Genomic DNA, 17,217 nt, shown 5'->3' with positions numbered 1-17,217 from the left:
GTAGGATATGCATGCACATACCCTTAAAGAACATAAAAGAAAGCTTGGCTATATGAACTAATGTACCACGTGTTTTCCTATCTGGACAGACTCTGTATTATAATGGTGTTAATGAAATTTTAGGCTTCAAGTCATTCCAATCAAAATGAATATAATTTGAAGGAGAATCTGACAAAAAAAACATCCTGAGTTCATTTGGAAGGAAAAAAAAAAATGGTTCAGACTAGCTAAGAAAAAAAGCGTGGGTAAAGTAATAGGTTATGAACAACGGCAAAGAGAAATCTGGCCTGCTAGCTGTTGCAAATACAAGAGTATTAAAATGGTGAAGGACCCTGGATGCCTGGGTGGCTCAGTCGGTTTAGCGGCTGACTTCCGCTCAGGTCATGATTTCACAGTTCATGAGTTCAAGCCCCGCATCGGGCTCTGTGCTGACAGCTCGGAGCCTGGAGCCTGCTTCAGATTCTGTGACCCCCCCCTCTCTGTGCCCCTCCCCTGATCTCACTCTGTCTCTCGCTCTCAAAAATAAGTAAACATAAAAAAATCAAAAAATAATACAACGGTGAAGGACCCAAAAAAGACATCAATGGAACAGCAAAACAAGCCCCCAAAATAAATCCTAGCATGCATAAGAATTTAAGTGCACAACAGCAATAATCATAGGGAAACAGTTATTCAACAAACAGTGCTCCAAAAAATGACAATTTGAGGAAAAATATAAATTATATCCCTACCACATACTATTCACAAAATGAATTTTCAATGAACTGACAGCTAGATATTTTTTAAAACAATTAAAAATCCAGATTGCCTATCTGATCTTTGGAGGGGGGGGGCAGATTTTCAGGCATAAAAACACCAGAAGAAATCACCATTGTCTGAAGGCAGTTTGGAAACCCATCAGTGTGTCCAATACAAACATCAACTGTACATCAAAAGCATCATCAACAAGTTAGAAGACAATCTGGGAAGAACATTTCCTACGAAGGTGATAAAGGATTAATATTCTATATACAGATGATGCATGCAGATCAATGAGAAGAGAAACACCCCCATGTAATAACTGGGCAGAGAACACGGAGTGGCAATTCACAGATTAAAATATATAATGAGTAATAGGCATGATATGTATAGGTTTGGAATTTTCTATAATGAAATTTGAAGGGAAAAAATGGAGGAAAAGGGCAGGGAGAAAGAAAATGAGAAGCCACTAGGGAGATGAGGGGGAGAACTGGGTAGGTTTGCAAAAGGGGGTCTTATGTATGAAGAACCTGTGATCCATCCATAGATGAATGGATAGAGAAGATGTGCTATAGATACACAACAGAATATTACTCAGCCATCAAAAAGAACGAAATGTTGCCACTTGTGACAACCCAGATGGACCTAGAGGGTATTATTATGCTAAGTGAAATAAGTCAGAAAAAGACAATTACCGTATGATTGCGCTTACATATGAAATCTAAAAATTAACGTAAAGAAACCCAAAAAAAATCAGAAACTGACTCATACACACGAAGAACATACTGGTGGTTGCCAGAATGGAGGAAGGTAGGGGGGTCGGCAAGACAGGTAAAGGGGATTAAGAGGTACAAACCTGCAGTTATAAAATAAATATAAGATACAGGGATGAAAAGTACAGCAGAGGTAATATAGTCAATAATATTGTAATGACTTTGTATGGTGACAGATGGTAACTCACTTACCCTGATGAGCATTTTATCACATATATAATTGTTGTATCACTATGCTATATATCCAAAATTAATATATGTCAATGATACTTCAATTAATCAATTTTGAGAGAGATTGATGAATTAATTAAGAACCTGTGAGGCAAGCTGGTTCATATTATGGGACTGGGGATATACGATCAAGGTAATTGAGACAGGTAACTTTTTTGATGTCAGTAGCAGGATCGTAAGTGCAGAAAGATCTCTAAGAATATCGTCGTTTTTCTCAAACCCGAGTGAGAGGAAGAATTCCAGGGCTTGGATACTGAAGGTACTGGGATATGGCTCTTCAGGAAAGAACCACTCAAAACAGCCAAACGAGTAAAAAGAGAATGGCTCAGATTCAAGGAGACACAGAACAGTGCTGCAAGCATACACACAACACAACAAGCGATCCTGGTTGCTGCTATATGAGCATTCACGGAGACGAGGAGCCAAGAATAGAAGGGAGAAGAAGCCTTCAGAAGCCACATGCTGCCAGGCTGGAATTCTAGGAGTAATAGATACTGGAGAGCAAAAGATTACCACGCCAGAGGTTGCAGTGGTGGTGGGCCAGATAGAAGCCCCTTCCAGCCCCAGCTCCAGACTCCACATACATGCTTTCTGCTGAGGAAGCCTCCTTAGCTGCAGACTTAGCAAGTCACATGTCCACAGAGGGGCACATAAATGAAGCGCTCTGGGGCCCAGCCAGAACACTGGGGAACCGCCATTCCCTCTTGTCAAGTGCACCATGGGTACCCTGTGGAGGATCCTGCCCCTTCTCCACCCCAAAGAGAATTGCCAGCCCCTGCCCAGCATGGGGCGTGCGGACCGCTGGGCACACCATACCCTTTTCCTGCAGTGTCCGGGCACGCCTCCAAGAAGAACATGCCAGCCTTGGCTTAGCTGGGAAGCAGACAAACTCATGCTTGGCTGGCACAGCCAAGGGCAAATAGAAAAAAACAAGAGTTGGGTATATAGTGCTACTCACTGAAACCTACAGAACACGCTGGCATAAAGACCACAGTGGTGCCCGTCTGTGTACACTGACATTTGAGGAATTTTAACTAGGATGCTTTCATGGCTTTAACTCCTTAAATAATAATAGGATAGCAGAAAATATTCACTTAAGCAACATAAGGTAGTGATTAAAAGCACTGGTGCTGGAGTCAGGGACACATTGGATCAAATCCCACCTGTACCGCTTACAAGCCACTTAAGTCACTTCAACTTCCTGAGCCTCTGTTTTCTTGATGTAACTGGGGATACTATTTGTACCACCCACACAGGTCTGCTGGGAGAATTAAATGAGATGATCCACGTTAAGTGTTTCCCACCATGCCTAGGCACACGATAAGCCTGATTACGAACATTAGCAGGAAAGGAAGAATGGGAATCCTGGTTTTCCACTCTGTAATGTCAGCCATGCTATCTAAGATCTCTTGGTCCCAAATGGTTGACTTTTGTGTGAATAACATAGTCCCTATCTCACAGCATTATGTGAAGGATTAGATGAGACTGTTTAAGACAAAGTACTTTGAAAACAGTTATGACCTATACTCATGTAAGGTGGAGTTATTAAGAACTATTTCCCAGGGGGGGCACATGGGTGGCTCAGTCAAACATCCGACTTCAGCTCGGGTTATGATCTCGCAGTTTTTGAGTTCGAGCCCCACGTAGGGCTCTGTGCTGACAGCTCGGACCCTGGAGCCTACTTTGGATTCTGTGTCTCCTCCTCTCTCTGCCCCTCCCATGCTCATGCTCTGTCTCTCTCTGTCTCTCAATAATAAATAAATGTTAAAAAAATTTTTTTAAAAGAACTATTTCCCAGGGGTGCCTGGGTGGCTCAGTCAGTTAAGCCTCTGACTTTGGCTCAGGCCATGATCTCACAGTTACTGGGCTCAAGCCCTGCACTGGGCTCTGTGCTGACAGCTCAGAGCCTGGAGCCTGCTTTGCATTGTGTGTCTCTCTCTCTCTTTCTCTCTGCCCCTCCCCAACTTGTGCTCTCTCTCAAAAATAAATAAATAGGGGCACCTGGGTGGCTCAGTCGGTTAAGTGTCCGACTTCAGCTCAGGTCATGATCTCACGGTCCGTGGGTTCGAGCTCCGTGTCAGGCTCTGTGCTGACAGCTCAGAGCCTGGAGCCTGTTTTCGATTCTGTATCTCCCTCTCCCTCTCTGCCTCTTCCCCACTCATGCTCTGTCTCTCTCTCTCAAAGATAAACAAACATTAAAAACAATTTTTTTAATAAATAAATAAACTTTTTTTTTTTTCAAAAAGAGCTATTAGGGCACCTGGATGGCTCACTTGGTGAAGTGTCCGACTTTCCCTCAAGTCATGATCTCACAATTTGTGGGTTCAAGCCCCTCATCGGGTGGGCTCTGTGCTCACAGCTTGGGGCCTGAAGCCTGCTATGGATCCTGTGTCTCCCTCTCTCTCTCTGCCCCTCACCCACTTGTTCTCTGTCTCTCTCTCGAAATTAAACAAACATTAAAACACAATTTTAAAAAGAACTATTTTTAACTTCACACTGCATGTAATATTTCCACACAATGGAATAATATGCACCAAAGAAAAAGTATGTGCATGATAAAAACTTGGATGGATCTGCAAGGAATTATAAGTAAAAAACAAAAACAAAAAAACCCCACAAAAAACAGCCAATCCCGAAGATAATATAGCATTCTTAAAATAACAAACGTTTGGACATGGAGAACAGATTTGTTGCCAGGGGTCAGGGACAGGGTTCAGGTGGGAGAGTACTGACTGTGGCTACAAAAGGGCAATAGGAGAGGCGCCTGAGTGGCTCAGTCGGCTAAGTGTCCAAACTCAACTCAGGTCATGATCTCGTAGTCTGTGAGTTCAAGCCCCATGTCAGGCTCTGTGCTGACAGCACAGCCTAGAGCCTGCTTTGGATTCTGTGTCTCCCTCTCTCCTTCTCTGCCCCTCCCCTGCTCACACTCTGTTCTCTCTCTCTCTCTCAAAAATAAGTAAGTTAACATTAAAAAAATTAGCTAAAAAAAAGGGCAACAGGAAAGATCCTCATAGTGATAAAACTGCTCTGTACCTCAACTGTACCAATGTCAATATCGTGGGTGTCATACTGCATTACAGTTTTGCAAGAGGTTACCACTGGAGAAAACTAGGTGAAGGGTACACAAGATCTCACCATTTTTCTTACAACTGCACCTATATTATGATATGATATTCATTATATTATATAATTATCTCAAAGTATAAAACTTTAATTTTAAAATATATGGATGATGAGTTTAACAAAATGGGGGAAATGTGATATTAAGTAAACAAAAGCAGAATAGAAAACAATATTTAAAGAAGGTAGAAACTCGGGGCGCCTGGGTGGCTCAGTCGGTTGAGCGACTAACTTCGGCTCAGGTCACGATCTCACAGCTCATGGGTTCGAGCCCCATGTCGGGCTCTGTGCTGACAGCTCGGAGCCTGGAGCCTGCTTCAGATTCTGTGTCTCCCTCTCCCTCTGCCCTTAACCCACTCGCATTCTGTCTCTGTCTCTCTCAAAAATAAATAAACATTAAAAAAATAATAAAAATATGGAAGGTAGAAACTAAAGGAATAAATACATCTTTTTACCGTGTGTGTGTGTGTATAAACTATATCTAAAACCAGATTCTATAACTCAACCACAAAATAAAGTACTTATTAACCTAACTAAACTATAATAATGAAAACAAAAACAGACAAGACTAAACCCAAAAAAGAAGACAGGACTACAGATGAGGAGATAGTTTTTTAAATTATCAAAAATAAGAGGATACTACATGCTCCACTAAATTCATGGCAACAAATCCGAAAACTCAGAAGAAATGAGCAACTTTCCAGTAAAATACAAATGACCAAAACTGACCCAAAAGATCTGAGTAGGTGAATTACCATAGAAGACACTAGAAAGGTGGTTAAGGGTGTACCAACAGAAAAAGGCAGTAGGACCAGATGGGCTTCACAGCTGAGTTTTACCTGACCTTAAAAAACAAAAAACAAAAAAACTTCTAAACCAACAACAAAATAAAGAAAAAAAGAAAAGAAAAAGCATGTTAAAAAATAAAAAAAAATTAAGAACACATAATTTCTAAGGGTAATTAAATTGTTCCAGGCCAGACAAAGAGAAGAAGTATGCTGCAATTCAATTTTAATCCTTATCCCTGATGAAAAAAATCCCCCAAAATGACTCCCATCTCACTTATGAATACTGAGACAAGGGTTCTAAATATACGATTGATAGGAGTGCCTGGGTAACTCAGTTGGTGAAGCATTAGACTTCAGCTCAGGTCATGATCTCACACTCCATGAGTTTTGGCCCCGCGTGGGGCTCTGTGCAGCTCAAAGCCTGGAGCCTGCTTTGGACTCTGTGTCTCCCTCTCTCTCTGTCCCTCCCTTGCTCATGCTTTCTGCCTCAAAAATAAATAATAAAATAAAAATAATAAATAAAGGATTGACAAATGGAATCCAGCAATGTATCAAAATAATATAACATGAGCAGCAGGACTTCAGCATGTAAGAGTAGTTCAAAACCAGAAAATTTATGAACATAGGTCACTGTATCAAAAAGTTAAATGGAAAACAAAATACTCAACAGACATAGAAAAGCATCTGAGGGGCACCTGGGTGGTTCAGTCGGTTGAGCATCTGACTTCAGCTCAGGTCATGATCTTGCGCGATTCGTGAGTTGCACTGTCAGCACAGAGCCCACTTTGGATCCTCTGTATCCCTCTCTTTCTCACTGCCCCTTCCCCACTTGCACACATGCATGCACAGGCACGTGCACTCTCTCTCTCTCTCAAAAATAAATAAACATTTTAAAAAATTATAAGAGGGGCGCCTGTGTGGCTCAATCAGTTAAGCACCAGACTTCAGCTCAGGTCACGATCTCACAGTTCGTGTGTTCGAGCCCCGCATCCAGCTCTGTGCTGACAGCAGGGAGCCTGGAGCCTGCTTCGGATTCTGTGTCTCCCTCTCTCTGCCCCTCCCCAGCTCATGCTCTCTCTCTGTCTCTCTCTCTCAAAAATAAATATTAAAAAATTATAAAAAATAATTTTAAAAATTATAAGAAAAAAGCATTTGATAAAACGCAGGAACTGTTTTCTTGGAAAATCTCTAAGTTAATGCAGCATTTACATGCAATAGACTATTTAACATACACCAACAGCAAACAGGGAGAAACACAGAGAACAACTCCATTTAAGATCAGTTTTACAGGGATGCCCAGGTGGCTCAGTCAGTTAAGCGTCTGACTTTGGCTCAGGTCATGATCCCGTGGTTCATTCGAGCCCTACATACGGCTCTGTGCTGACAGCTGAGAGCCTGGAGCCTGCCTCAGACTCTGTGTCTCCCTCTTTCTCTCAAGAGTAAACATTAAAAAATTTTTAAAAAAAAAGATCAGTTTTATACACAGCGGCCCACCAGCACCATTTTTACTTAACTCTGAGTTTCAAGCAAAAGCAATAACCGAAGAAAATAGCTGGTATAACCACTGGAGAGACAGCATAAAATGAAAATTAATTTTACCAAAACTAACAAGAGGATCTGGTAGGATGGCTGGACCTGAGAACTACTGCTAAAATCAACAACCTTCTTCTAGCAAGAAGCAGTTAGGAATGGAAAGGAGAACATTCTTCAACTCATCAGGGACAGAAAAGCTATTAATTCTTTAGGAATAAATGTATGAAGAAAGGCACAAAATGAGATCTGAACAGATGGAAAGAAATACCATTTCTTCGATGAAAAGACTTACATAATTTTCAAACATCAGTTCTCACAAAACTGCAATATACATTTAATGCAATTCTAATTAGAATCTAAATAGGGCTGATGGGGAGGGTTGAATAAAAGTGACCTTAAAATTTACATATAAGAAAAAAATGCCAATGAATAGCCAAGAAAAATATTTTTATGCTAACAAATCAACCAAATCATTTAAGTAATCAAATCAACATGTTTGAGTAGACAGATATATAAAACAGAATAAAGGATCCAATGAATGAATCCTTATATATGAGAAGTTTAGTAGGTAACAAAAATGGTAGTTCAGTTCACAGAGAAAAATAGGAATTATGTAATATATCATGCTAGTACAACTAACTAGCCATCTTTAAGAAAATCATCTTAACCAAGACTGGGAACCCAGAAGCTATAATAATATTTGAATGTGAAAAAATATATAAAAAATCACACAGAAAAACATACTATCAGCCAAGTCAGTACATACAGATCAAGGAAAGATATCTATAATGATGCCGATAGGCAAAGGGCCAATATCTAAAATATACAAAGAAGTCTTACAAATGAAGAAAAATCTAAACAACCCATAAGAAATGGGCAGATGGTATGAACAGACAATTCAAAGAGCTAATTTAATTGGATAAAAAAATGTGAGATAAAAAAAAAAATGTGAGATAATACTGAAATTCATTAGTAGCCAAGGAAATACATCCATTAAGTTGTCAAAATTATAAGAGTCATAACACCTTATGCTGGAATGGATATGAAAAAAGTAATCATCTCATGTATTACATATAAAAGGGAAAAGCGAATTATAACAGCTGGTTTTTGTATATCAAAATGGAAAAATCTATTAATATAAATATATATTTATATGTAAACATTTGTGTTTGTGTGTGTGTATAAATTAAAAGCACCAGTATATAAGGACATATGTACAATGATGTTGATTTCAGCATTGATTATAGTGGCATCATTCTGGAAAGAACACATGTAAACATTCATTAATAGAAGAATGGCTACGGTAGGGCGCCTGGGTGGCTTGGTCAGTTAAGCGTCCGACTTCGGCTCAGGTCATGATCTCACGGTCCGTGAGTTCGAGCCCCACGTCGAGCTCTGTGCTGACAGCTCAGAGCCTGGAGCCTGTTTCAGATTCTGTGTCTCCCTCTCTCTCTGCCCCTCCCCTGTTCATGCTCTGTCTCTCTCTGTCTCAAAAATAAATAAACGTTAAAAAAAAAAATTTAAAGAAGAATGGCTACGGGTGCCTGGCTGGCTCAGTTGGTAAAGCATGCAATTCTTGATTTCCGGCTTGTAGGTTCAAGCCCCATGGAGGGTGTAGAGATTATTAAAAAATAAAAATCTTTAAAAAAAAGAAGAATGGCTACATAAGTTGTGTATCCATGAAATATTTGGCAGTTTTGTGAAAGAATAAGGTATACCAGTAAACTTTGATAGATTCCCATGAGATATCGCTGAGTGAAAAAGCAAGATGTATTACAGTATATATAAGATTCTATGTTTGTAAAACAATCAATGAACACCAACAGTAAAACATTCCAAAACCCCTGTGTGTCAGTGTGCACATGCATGCATGTATGTGTACATACCTATGAGCAAAGAAAAAAAAAAACAGAAGGCTACATACTGGTTTGGTAATATGCAGGTGTGGAAAGGTAGAGGTAGGAGCCAAACAAAATAAAGAAAAATAAAAAAAAATAACCACTATAAAAAAAAAAGATATCTAGCAATAATGTTTATGTATTTTCATATGCATACATGTATAAGGAAATTGAATTAAATTTAGAAAAGATATAGTAAGAATTCTAAGTATTATCTCTGCTTATTTAAAAAAAAAGCGGTAACTGAAATTATTTCTTGGTGGTAGATTAAGGGTGATGCTTATTTTCTTCTTTATGTGTCTCTGTATTTTCTATAATGAGAATTGTTACTTTAATAATAATGAAATAAAACCAATAAATGTTACTTTCAAAACATTACACTGAAAAATTGAGCTCATTTTGGGAAATCAAGGGAGGGAAACAGGGCTAAATAGCCTTCTACTTAGGGTACAAGAAATCAGGATCCATTTGCCCTCATCCAGCAGAAAGCTACTCACCTAAGGCAAGAGACTAAGTGGCTATTCCAAGGAGCTGTTTGAAGCAGCAAATGGGGTATATTTCCCCCTACCTAACACATTAACGACTTAAGTAAATCAGAAAGCCATTCACACCACTCTCAATTACCCAAAGATCTACTGGGCCCCTTACTTCCTGTCTCTTCCCTCTGGCCTGTGGCCATTTCACTACTCAGGAACAGCTCCAAAATGGGGGCCAGGGAAGGGGGAAAGAGATGAAATTAATTCGGTAGATTTAGCTTCTCATTAGCAACTCCACTTGAGAAGTGAGATGGTCACAACTCATGGTTAAAAGGAGGGTTCCGGGACTCTTGACAATTTCACTGAAGCCAATTTGCCTTCAGATAAACATGATTTGCCTACAATACACTTTAATGAATTTGATGCTTGCTATTTTTAAGAAAGTCAGAACTTGTAATAAGGTGCTATTTTTCTCTCCTCACTTTAAACTTTTAAGAAAAAAAAACACAGAAACATATGAACAAAGGGCTTCGAAGTGAAGGACCATATCCTCAGTGGAGCAGCTGGACCACAGTGCGATGATTCTTGAGAGGAGGGAAGCTGTCTGGCCCCCAGCATGCTCTCAAGAGAAACTGTAGGAAGCCAGCAATCTTCCAAGGGAGCAGGCCTTGGCCATAAACCACCACCACAAAACACTCACTAAAAAGGACTTGTCAGGGCTTGACAAAAGCCAAGTCTCTCCATATCAGATCTCCGTGTTTCACTCTACAAAAGCCTCGTAGACTTTTGTCCCTTGGGAAGCCCCCAGACAAAGTGGTGCAGGCCCAAGATGTTCCCACAGATGTGCTCATGTGCTTTGTCATGAAACACAATGTTCGGAATCGCAATGGCAACAGAGCAAAAAACAATTGTCTCTTACTTGAACACGACGATAGCTCCAGGACACGGAGGGCAGGCCAAGAGAAAGATCTGCAAGTAAAAAAGAATTAGGAATGGTTATCATGAGGAATACTGTACACAGTTAGAAAATGTTAGTTCATTAATAATAGTAGTAACGGTAATAACAGTACCAATAAACAACCAAACTCTAACACAAAAAATGCAATATAAAAACTTAGAGAGGCAAGCAGGTGGTCTTCCACACGTACTTCTGTTTGCACAGGCATCTAGGTATGTGGATACGTCTGGGTGTGTGTGTGTGTGTGTGTGTGTGTGTGTGCGCGTGCGTGTGTGTGTGAGACTGGCAGAAAAGGGATACAGATAGAGACTGAGGGAATGTTTAGGGACAAGGTAGGAAAAGCCTTTTTTAGACCCTTTTAGCCTCTAGAACACTTCCTCTTGACCTCTAGAGCAGGACTCAATTTTTCAACTCTTCGGTGTCAATATGATCCAGCAGCCAGTCTGAGAAGCTTTTAACCCAGGGCAAACAAAAATATATCCTATGAATGGGACAAAATACGCAAATGCCATCTGGTTTGCCTCCCACGGGGGAAGGTAGAGTAATCAATACCCAGCACTGCCAGATTTAGCAAATAAAAAATACAGGAGGCCAAGTTAAATTTGAATTTCAGATAAACAATGAATAATGTTTTCGTGTAAGTATATTCCATGCAATATTTAGGATATACTTATATAAACACATTATTCATTGTTTACCTGAAAAATTCAAATCTAACTGTGCCTCCTGTATCCTATCTGGCAACTCCACCAATATGGCCACCCCCAGGCTCCAAACCTCCCTTTGATTTTGAAGGGGAGCAAATTTTGCCACCCTGAAATATGTCTCTTTGGCATAAGGATGATTTTAAGTTGGTTATTTTTTAAGAAACAGTAGACATAGGAAAAGCTCTGAAAAGTGAGAAGTTTACCCTTCTGTAGGAGACACGTACATTTATAAGGGAAATCTCCACTTCTAAGAATGGCTCCCCCTCTGTACCAGGAAAAGGAGGATGATTCAGACTCTCGAAAGTCTTATCAATGGAGAAGACTCTGACCTCAACCTGCATAATGACCTTACCCTTGATCACCGTGCTCTTCCTGGTCTCTTCCCATAATTGACCTTCTGCCCTACACCAGCCCCACCACCCAACATCTTTCTTCTGTCTCTAAGGCTGGAGATAGTATCTAAGGTGATGGCTTGGGCCATTCCAGGGAGTTACTCAGTTTTTTTGCATCTCTCCTACGTATACAGGAGGGTATACATGCTATTAAACTTCCATTTGTTTTTCTCCTGCTAACTGGTCTTTTATTATGTGGCGGGGGGTGGGGGAGGGGGTGGTAGCAGCCAAGAATCTAGAGGGTAGAGGGAAAATTATTTTTCCTTCCCCACATTTGACTGGCTTATTTCTAACCATGACCAGGTAGTTCTATGCTTCTATTCCCCTCCCGGGGCAAACCAAATGAAAAAGAACCTCGTCCAGGGCATCTGGGTGGCTCAGCTGGTTAAGCTTCCAACTTTGGTTCAGGTCAAGATCTCATGGTTCATGAGTTTGAGTCCTGCATCGGGCTCTGTGCTGACAGCTCAGACCCCAGAGCTTGTTTTGGATTCTGTGTCTCCTCTCTCTCTCTGCCATCCCTCCCCTACTCATGCTTTGTCTCTCTCTCTCAATAATAAAAAAACATTAAAAATTTTTTTTAAAAAGAACCTTGTCCTTCTAAGAGACAAATCAGTCCCATGCTGCTTGGTTTGACCTAGGCTGGGGTTATAGAAAAACATGTGACAGTTTGACTTTCATCAAAGCAATGATTCTCAAGAGGGACAAAGAAACCCCTGCAGAGCTCTTGTTAAATATGCAGATTTCCAGCTGCCCCATTAGGAATGTTGACTCCAAAAGTCTGGGACTCCAGGAATCTGCATGTTTAACAAATGCCCAGGGAGATCCAACCACTCATGGCAACCAGATAAGATGACATTCAGCAGGACTAAGGATTAATGAAAGAACAAAACACATGTCAGTGGAGTTCCTTCCTCTACAGTGATTTATTGGTATGGTTTGCAAAGTAATTGATCTGTGTTCCTATCTTGTTGTAAGCATTTATTTAGAAAGCTTATCTGCATTATGCACTTGTTTGGCTTACATGTATATACATTAGCATTTGGCTCTTTGGTTCTCTCAAAATCTACATTTAGAAGTAAAGGGTACTATAAGCAAAGTCACAAAGAAAGATACCTGCTTGAATCCCTAACAGGAGGAAGAGAAAAGAAGAACAGAAAAGAGGAAGGGTCTTACAAAGAATGTGGCCAGGAATCCATCACCCACAAAATACCTGAGCAGAGAACCCAGCCAAGGAAATATCCACCGAGAACGAGCCTTTCCCCCTGTGGATCAATTTGATTAAAAGTGCAAAACCAATGACAATTACAGGTCCATAACCCTCATCGGCAATCACCAAATCCAAAAGGCTCTAAAAATCAAAAGTTGGATTCTTTTCAAAGCTAATTTGGTAGCAAGCAGGACTTGAACGGATCTGAGACTATTTATAAAGTTTCTTTATACCATTTATGCTGAGTATTCATATGGCTTCCATAAAAATAGTATCTTCTGATTATGGTGTGCTACCATAGACTCCACTGAGGGTAGATGTAAAATACTCCACACCCACCATGTTGCTTTTCTGGTTTTTTTCAAGTAAGCTCTATGCCCAACGTGGGTCTTGAACTCATGACCCCAAGATCAAGAGTCGCATGCTGTATGGACTGAGTCATCCAGACACCCCTGTATTTCCTTTATGAAATCCAGAAGTTTCTGACTTCTGAAATACATCTGACCTGAATGGTTTGGGATAAGGACTGTCAATTTGTTATTTCAATCATCCAAACATTAATATATCCCTACTCCCCTTCCACCCCTCAGTAGCAGTCCAAGAAAGAGTCAAAGCTGGTATTCTCTACCACTGACCCTTGCAGCAAAGCTAGTCACCTTAAGCAAGGGACCAAGTTGGAGGTTTGCACATAGTCACCCAGCATCAGGCCCATCAAAAACCACACTCACAGTATAGAGTATACACAGAACAGACAGGAGCCCCCAACCACCTTGAAAAGGCCCTCAATACTTCTGGAGTCCCCTAGGAGCCATGACAGCAGCCTTCCTGAGTTTCTGGAATAGCCAAGATACTTCATGCTAACGTGCTTAACAGAGAAGCAAAAATAACACTGGGCCCCACAGTTAACTCTTACTTTTCCTATAGCCAAGAACAGATGAGCAGATTACTGGGGCAGATTTCCCTATAACTGCTCCATTTGGCTGGTTCGGATTCATGACAGCCCTGTGCCAAAAGCCCAGAAGCCTACTAAAGGGAGCGAAGGCTCCAGTCGCAGCAACCCAATGACAGGTCTAATTTCATTTGAGGCAGCTCATCAATCTAGCTTTGACCCTAAGTGAGGTTCCCAACAGTTACTTTCACGTGGCCAAGTCATTCCACCCAGCACTTTGGCCTTTCTCATCCAACCTGTCTATTCCCAACACTGGGACACAGGGTATCTGCTTGAGGCAATCTTTCAATCAGACACATGTAGACCTATCAAATGAGCAGGTCTGAAAAAGGACTCCAAATTCATCATATTCTAGTTCCAGTAAACCCGTGGCCTCCCTCAGCAACTTCAAAGGTTTACAACATTGAACCTCTCTGCCCTAGCCTGCTGGAGCCACATCCATAAGCAACGTTAACCAAAGGAGCCATGTGAAAATAACATTTTAATTCAGAGGCCCGATGGCCCTCCAGCCTTGGCCTGAATATCCCCGCTCTCTTCCTTGCTAGCCTGCCAGCCGCCTCCGAATTTTGGTAGCGTGTTTTAGGCCAGCAGATGGAAAGCTAAACTATCCCTTCAGTTGCAAACAGAGTGGGAAGAAAAGCCACTTGGGAGAGCAAACAAGGACGAGAGGAAGAGGAGAATGCATGTGTGGGTACCCCAGCACCAACCTGGCACTTTTGTACTTGTGCTAAAATCTGCCCAGTTCAGCACCTGAAGAAAAGGGCAGGGCTAGGTAACAGAGATGTGCTAAAAGCATTTCTACTTTCCTGTTGTCTGGGAGATGGGCAGGGCCTTGTTATTAAATCCCATTTTGCAGCTGAAGAAACCTAAGGGAAAGGGTTCCAACAAGAACCCAGATTCCCTAACCTCTAGTTCCACTCACTTTCCACCTCACACCTGACACGGTCCCAACTTCATAAGGGCTGCTCTTCTCTGGTTTTTTTTTTTATTTTTTTAAATGCTGATTTATATTTGAGAGAGAGAGAGAGCGCACGAGCAGGGGAGTGGCAGAGAGACAGAATCTGAAGCAGGCTCGAGGCTCTGAGCTGTCAGCATAGAGCCCGATACGGGGCTCGAACTCGTGAACCATGAGACCACGACCTGAGCCAAAGTTGGATGCTTAATGGATTCAGTCACCCAGGCGCCCTGTGGGCTGTTCTTTAGACTCTGGACCTGCCCCGTGACCCAATGGCACATGGAGTCACCCCAGCGGCCCCACACCCATAGCACCACACAGCTCACAAGATGTAGTCACTACAAGGTGAGACATTTCCAAACACAACCTAACCAGGCATCAAATTATGTTTACGCGGATGGGTTTCAGAGTTCAGCATTCCCTAAAGATGTGTTCACCTTAGCTCCAACCCCTCTCATTCAGAACCAGGTCTGCTGGGTTCTGATACTCCTTGCATCCTTTGTTTTTTAAGTTTATTTATTTATTGTTGAGAGAGAGAGAGAGACAAAGAGCAAGTAAGGGAGGGGCAGAGAGAGGAGGAGACACAAAGAATCCCAAGCAGGCTCCGCACTGCCAGCACAGAGCCCGATGCGGGGCTCCAACTCATGAACCGCGAGACCATGACCTGAGCTGAGACCAAGAGTCGGACACTTAACCGACTGAGCCACCCAGGGACCCCTATTCCTTGGATCCTTCCAAAACTGAAGTCTTTTCCTGGAAAAAAATACACGGGTTCCATTCAAAGCCATACCCTCTCATATTATGGTAAGCGAAACTGGTCAGAGAAAGACAAATATCTTATGATGTCACTCATATGAGGACTTTAAGATGTACATATGGGAAGGGAAGCAAAAATAATATAAAAACAGGGAGGAGGACAAAACAGAAGAGGCTCTTAAATACGGAGAACAAGCAGAGGGTTGCTGGAGGGGTTGTGGGAGGGAGGATGGGCTAAATGGGTAAGGGGCATCCAGGAATCTACTCCTGAAATCATTGTTGCACCATATGCTAACTTGGATGTAAATTAAACAATAAATTTAAAAAAAAAATTTTAAGATAAAAATTAAAAAAAAACATACCCTCTCAGATTTCCCAGGAAAGCTCCCTGTACTACTCCAAGGCTCTCCCTCCCAGTGATAAAAAGAAAGCCACAGGCCCAAGGTGGTGTCACTTACCCCCAGGATAGCAAACCAAGAATTAAGGGCAGTCGCAGCTCCCCCAGTAGAATATTAAGCCAATCGTCTGGAAGTTTTCTGGTCCTCACCAACTAGGTACTCTATTCCGCAAAGGAACATGACCTGATCCACCTAATAAAGACCTTCTGCCCTTCTCCCTATGAGAAGGTGACCTTGCCTGAAACAATCCTTTCTTTTTTTTTCTCCGTTGCTAATAACTTCCATGCCTCACCCCACTTCCTGTAAAAATCAACCATTCTGTACAACACCCCTCCCTTGCTAGATGGGATGCTACCTGATTCATGGATCTCTTAATAAAGTCAATTAGATCCTCAAACTTACTCTGTTGACTTTTGTTCTTTAACACTGGAAATGTGTCATTTCTGCTCTTTGCAAATCATCCGATCTAGGATGTCCCAGTTCGCCCTCTACCTCTGAGCTGCTCTGGTTCCAGGTTCCCACCTTCCCCCCCACCAACCTACCTCTCAGACATCACTTGTCCTACCTTCCTGTTCCTGTTCCCACAGGTACATCAGCCCCAAGTTCATTGGCATCATTGTCCAGTCCATCAACTGCTTCACCCCAGCATGAGGTCTGATAAACCCCCACTTTCCTAACACCTAAGGAAGATTAATTTTTGTTCACAGGATGAAGTGTGAGTACAATGGCAATGTAATTGGGAAGAGGGGCCAGCCGGTTGCCAAGACCACCCTAAATGAGGGACTAGCCATGTAAAGCAGTGAAGAAGGGTGGAGGGGGGGAACTAAATGAAAGAGAAACAGTGAGAGAGGATGAGGGGAGTAGTGGCCTGGCACACAATCTTCTCAGGCCCAACCCTCTAGCTCTTATTCTGGTTCTATCTCCCACGATCCTATGATGGTACACAGCTATTTGGGGATTCCTGAGCGCCTATAACCTTTATCCACCATAGGAACGGTCCATTCCTTCAACTGCCCAAAGTCTGTCCTAGGCTCTATTCACTAATGATCATACTCTTGTACCCTCATCCTCGCTCCCTGGACCACTGAGGTAATCTCTTCACTGGTCTCCCACATTCCAGGCACACTGCTGGAAGAAAGATCTACCTAAAACACCATTCTAACCTGCCATTTAAAATCCTTTAGGGGCGCCTGGGTGGCGCAGTCGGTTAAGCGTCCGACTTCAGCCAGGTCACGATCTCGCGGTCCGTGAGTTCCAGCCCCGCGTCAGGCTCCGGGCTGATGGCTCGGAGCCTGGAGCCTGTTTCCGATTCTGTGTCTCCCTCTCTCTCTGCCCCTC

General features: G+C 42.0%; 1 protein-coding gene across 4 annotated transcripts in view; it reads right to left on the bottom strand.

Moving 5' to 3' along the window:
- The window catches only part of TMEM164 (transmembrane protein 164), a 181,368-nt gene that overhangs the window by 101,215 nt on the left and 62,936 nt on the right, over positions 1–17,217 (bottom strand). For all 4 annotated transcript variants that reach the window (XM_049644187.1, XM_049644184.1, XM_049644183.1 and 1 more), the window contains one exon: positions 10,477–10,526. Coding sequence is in view for 3 of the 4 variants with exons in the window: in XM_049644184.1 (XP_049500141.1) it covers positions 10,477–10,526 (50 nt within the window). In the remaining variant the exon portion in view is untranslated. The remainder of the gene's footprint in view (positions 1–10,476; positions 10,527–17,217) is intronic.

Source organism: Panthera uncia, chromosome X (genome assembly GCF_023721935.1).
Source record: "Panthera uncia isolate 11264 chromosome X, Puncia_PCG_1.0, whole genome shotgun sequence".
NCBI lineage: Eukaryota > Metazoa > Chordata > Mammalia > Carnivora > Felidae > Panthera > Panthera uncia.
This window is presented reverse-complemented; position numbering and strand designations above follow the sequence as displayed.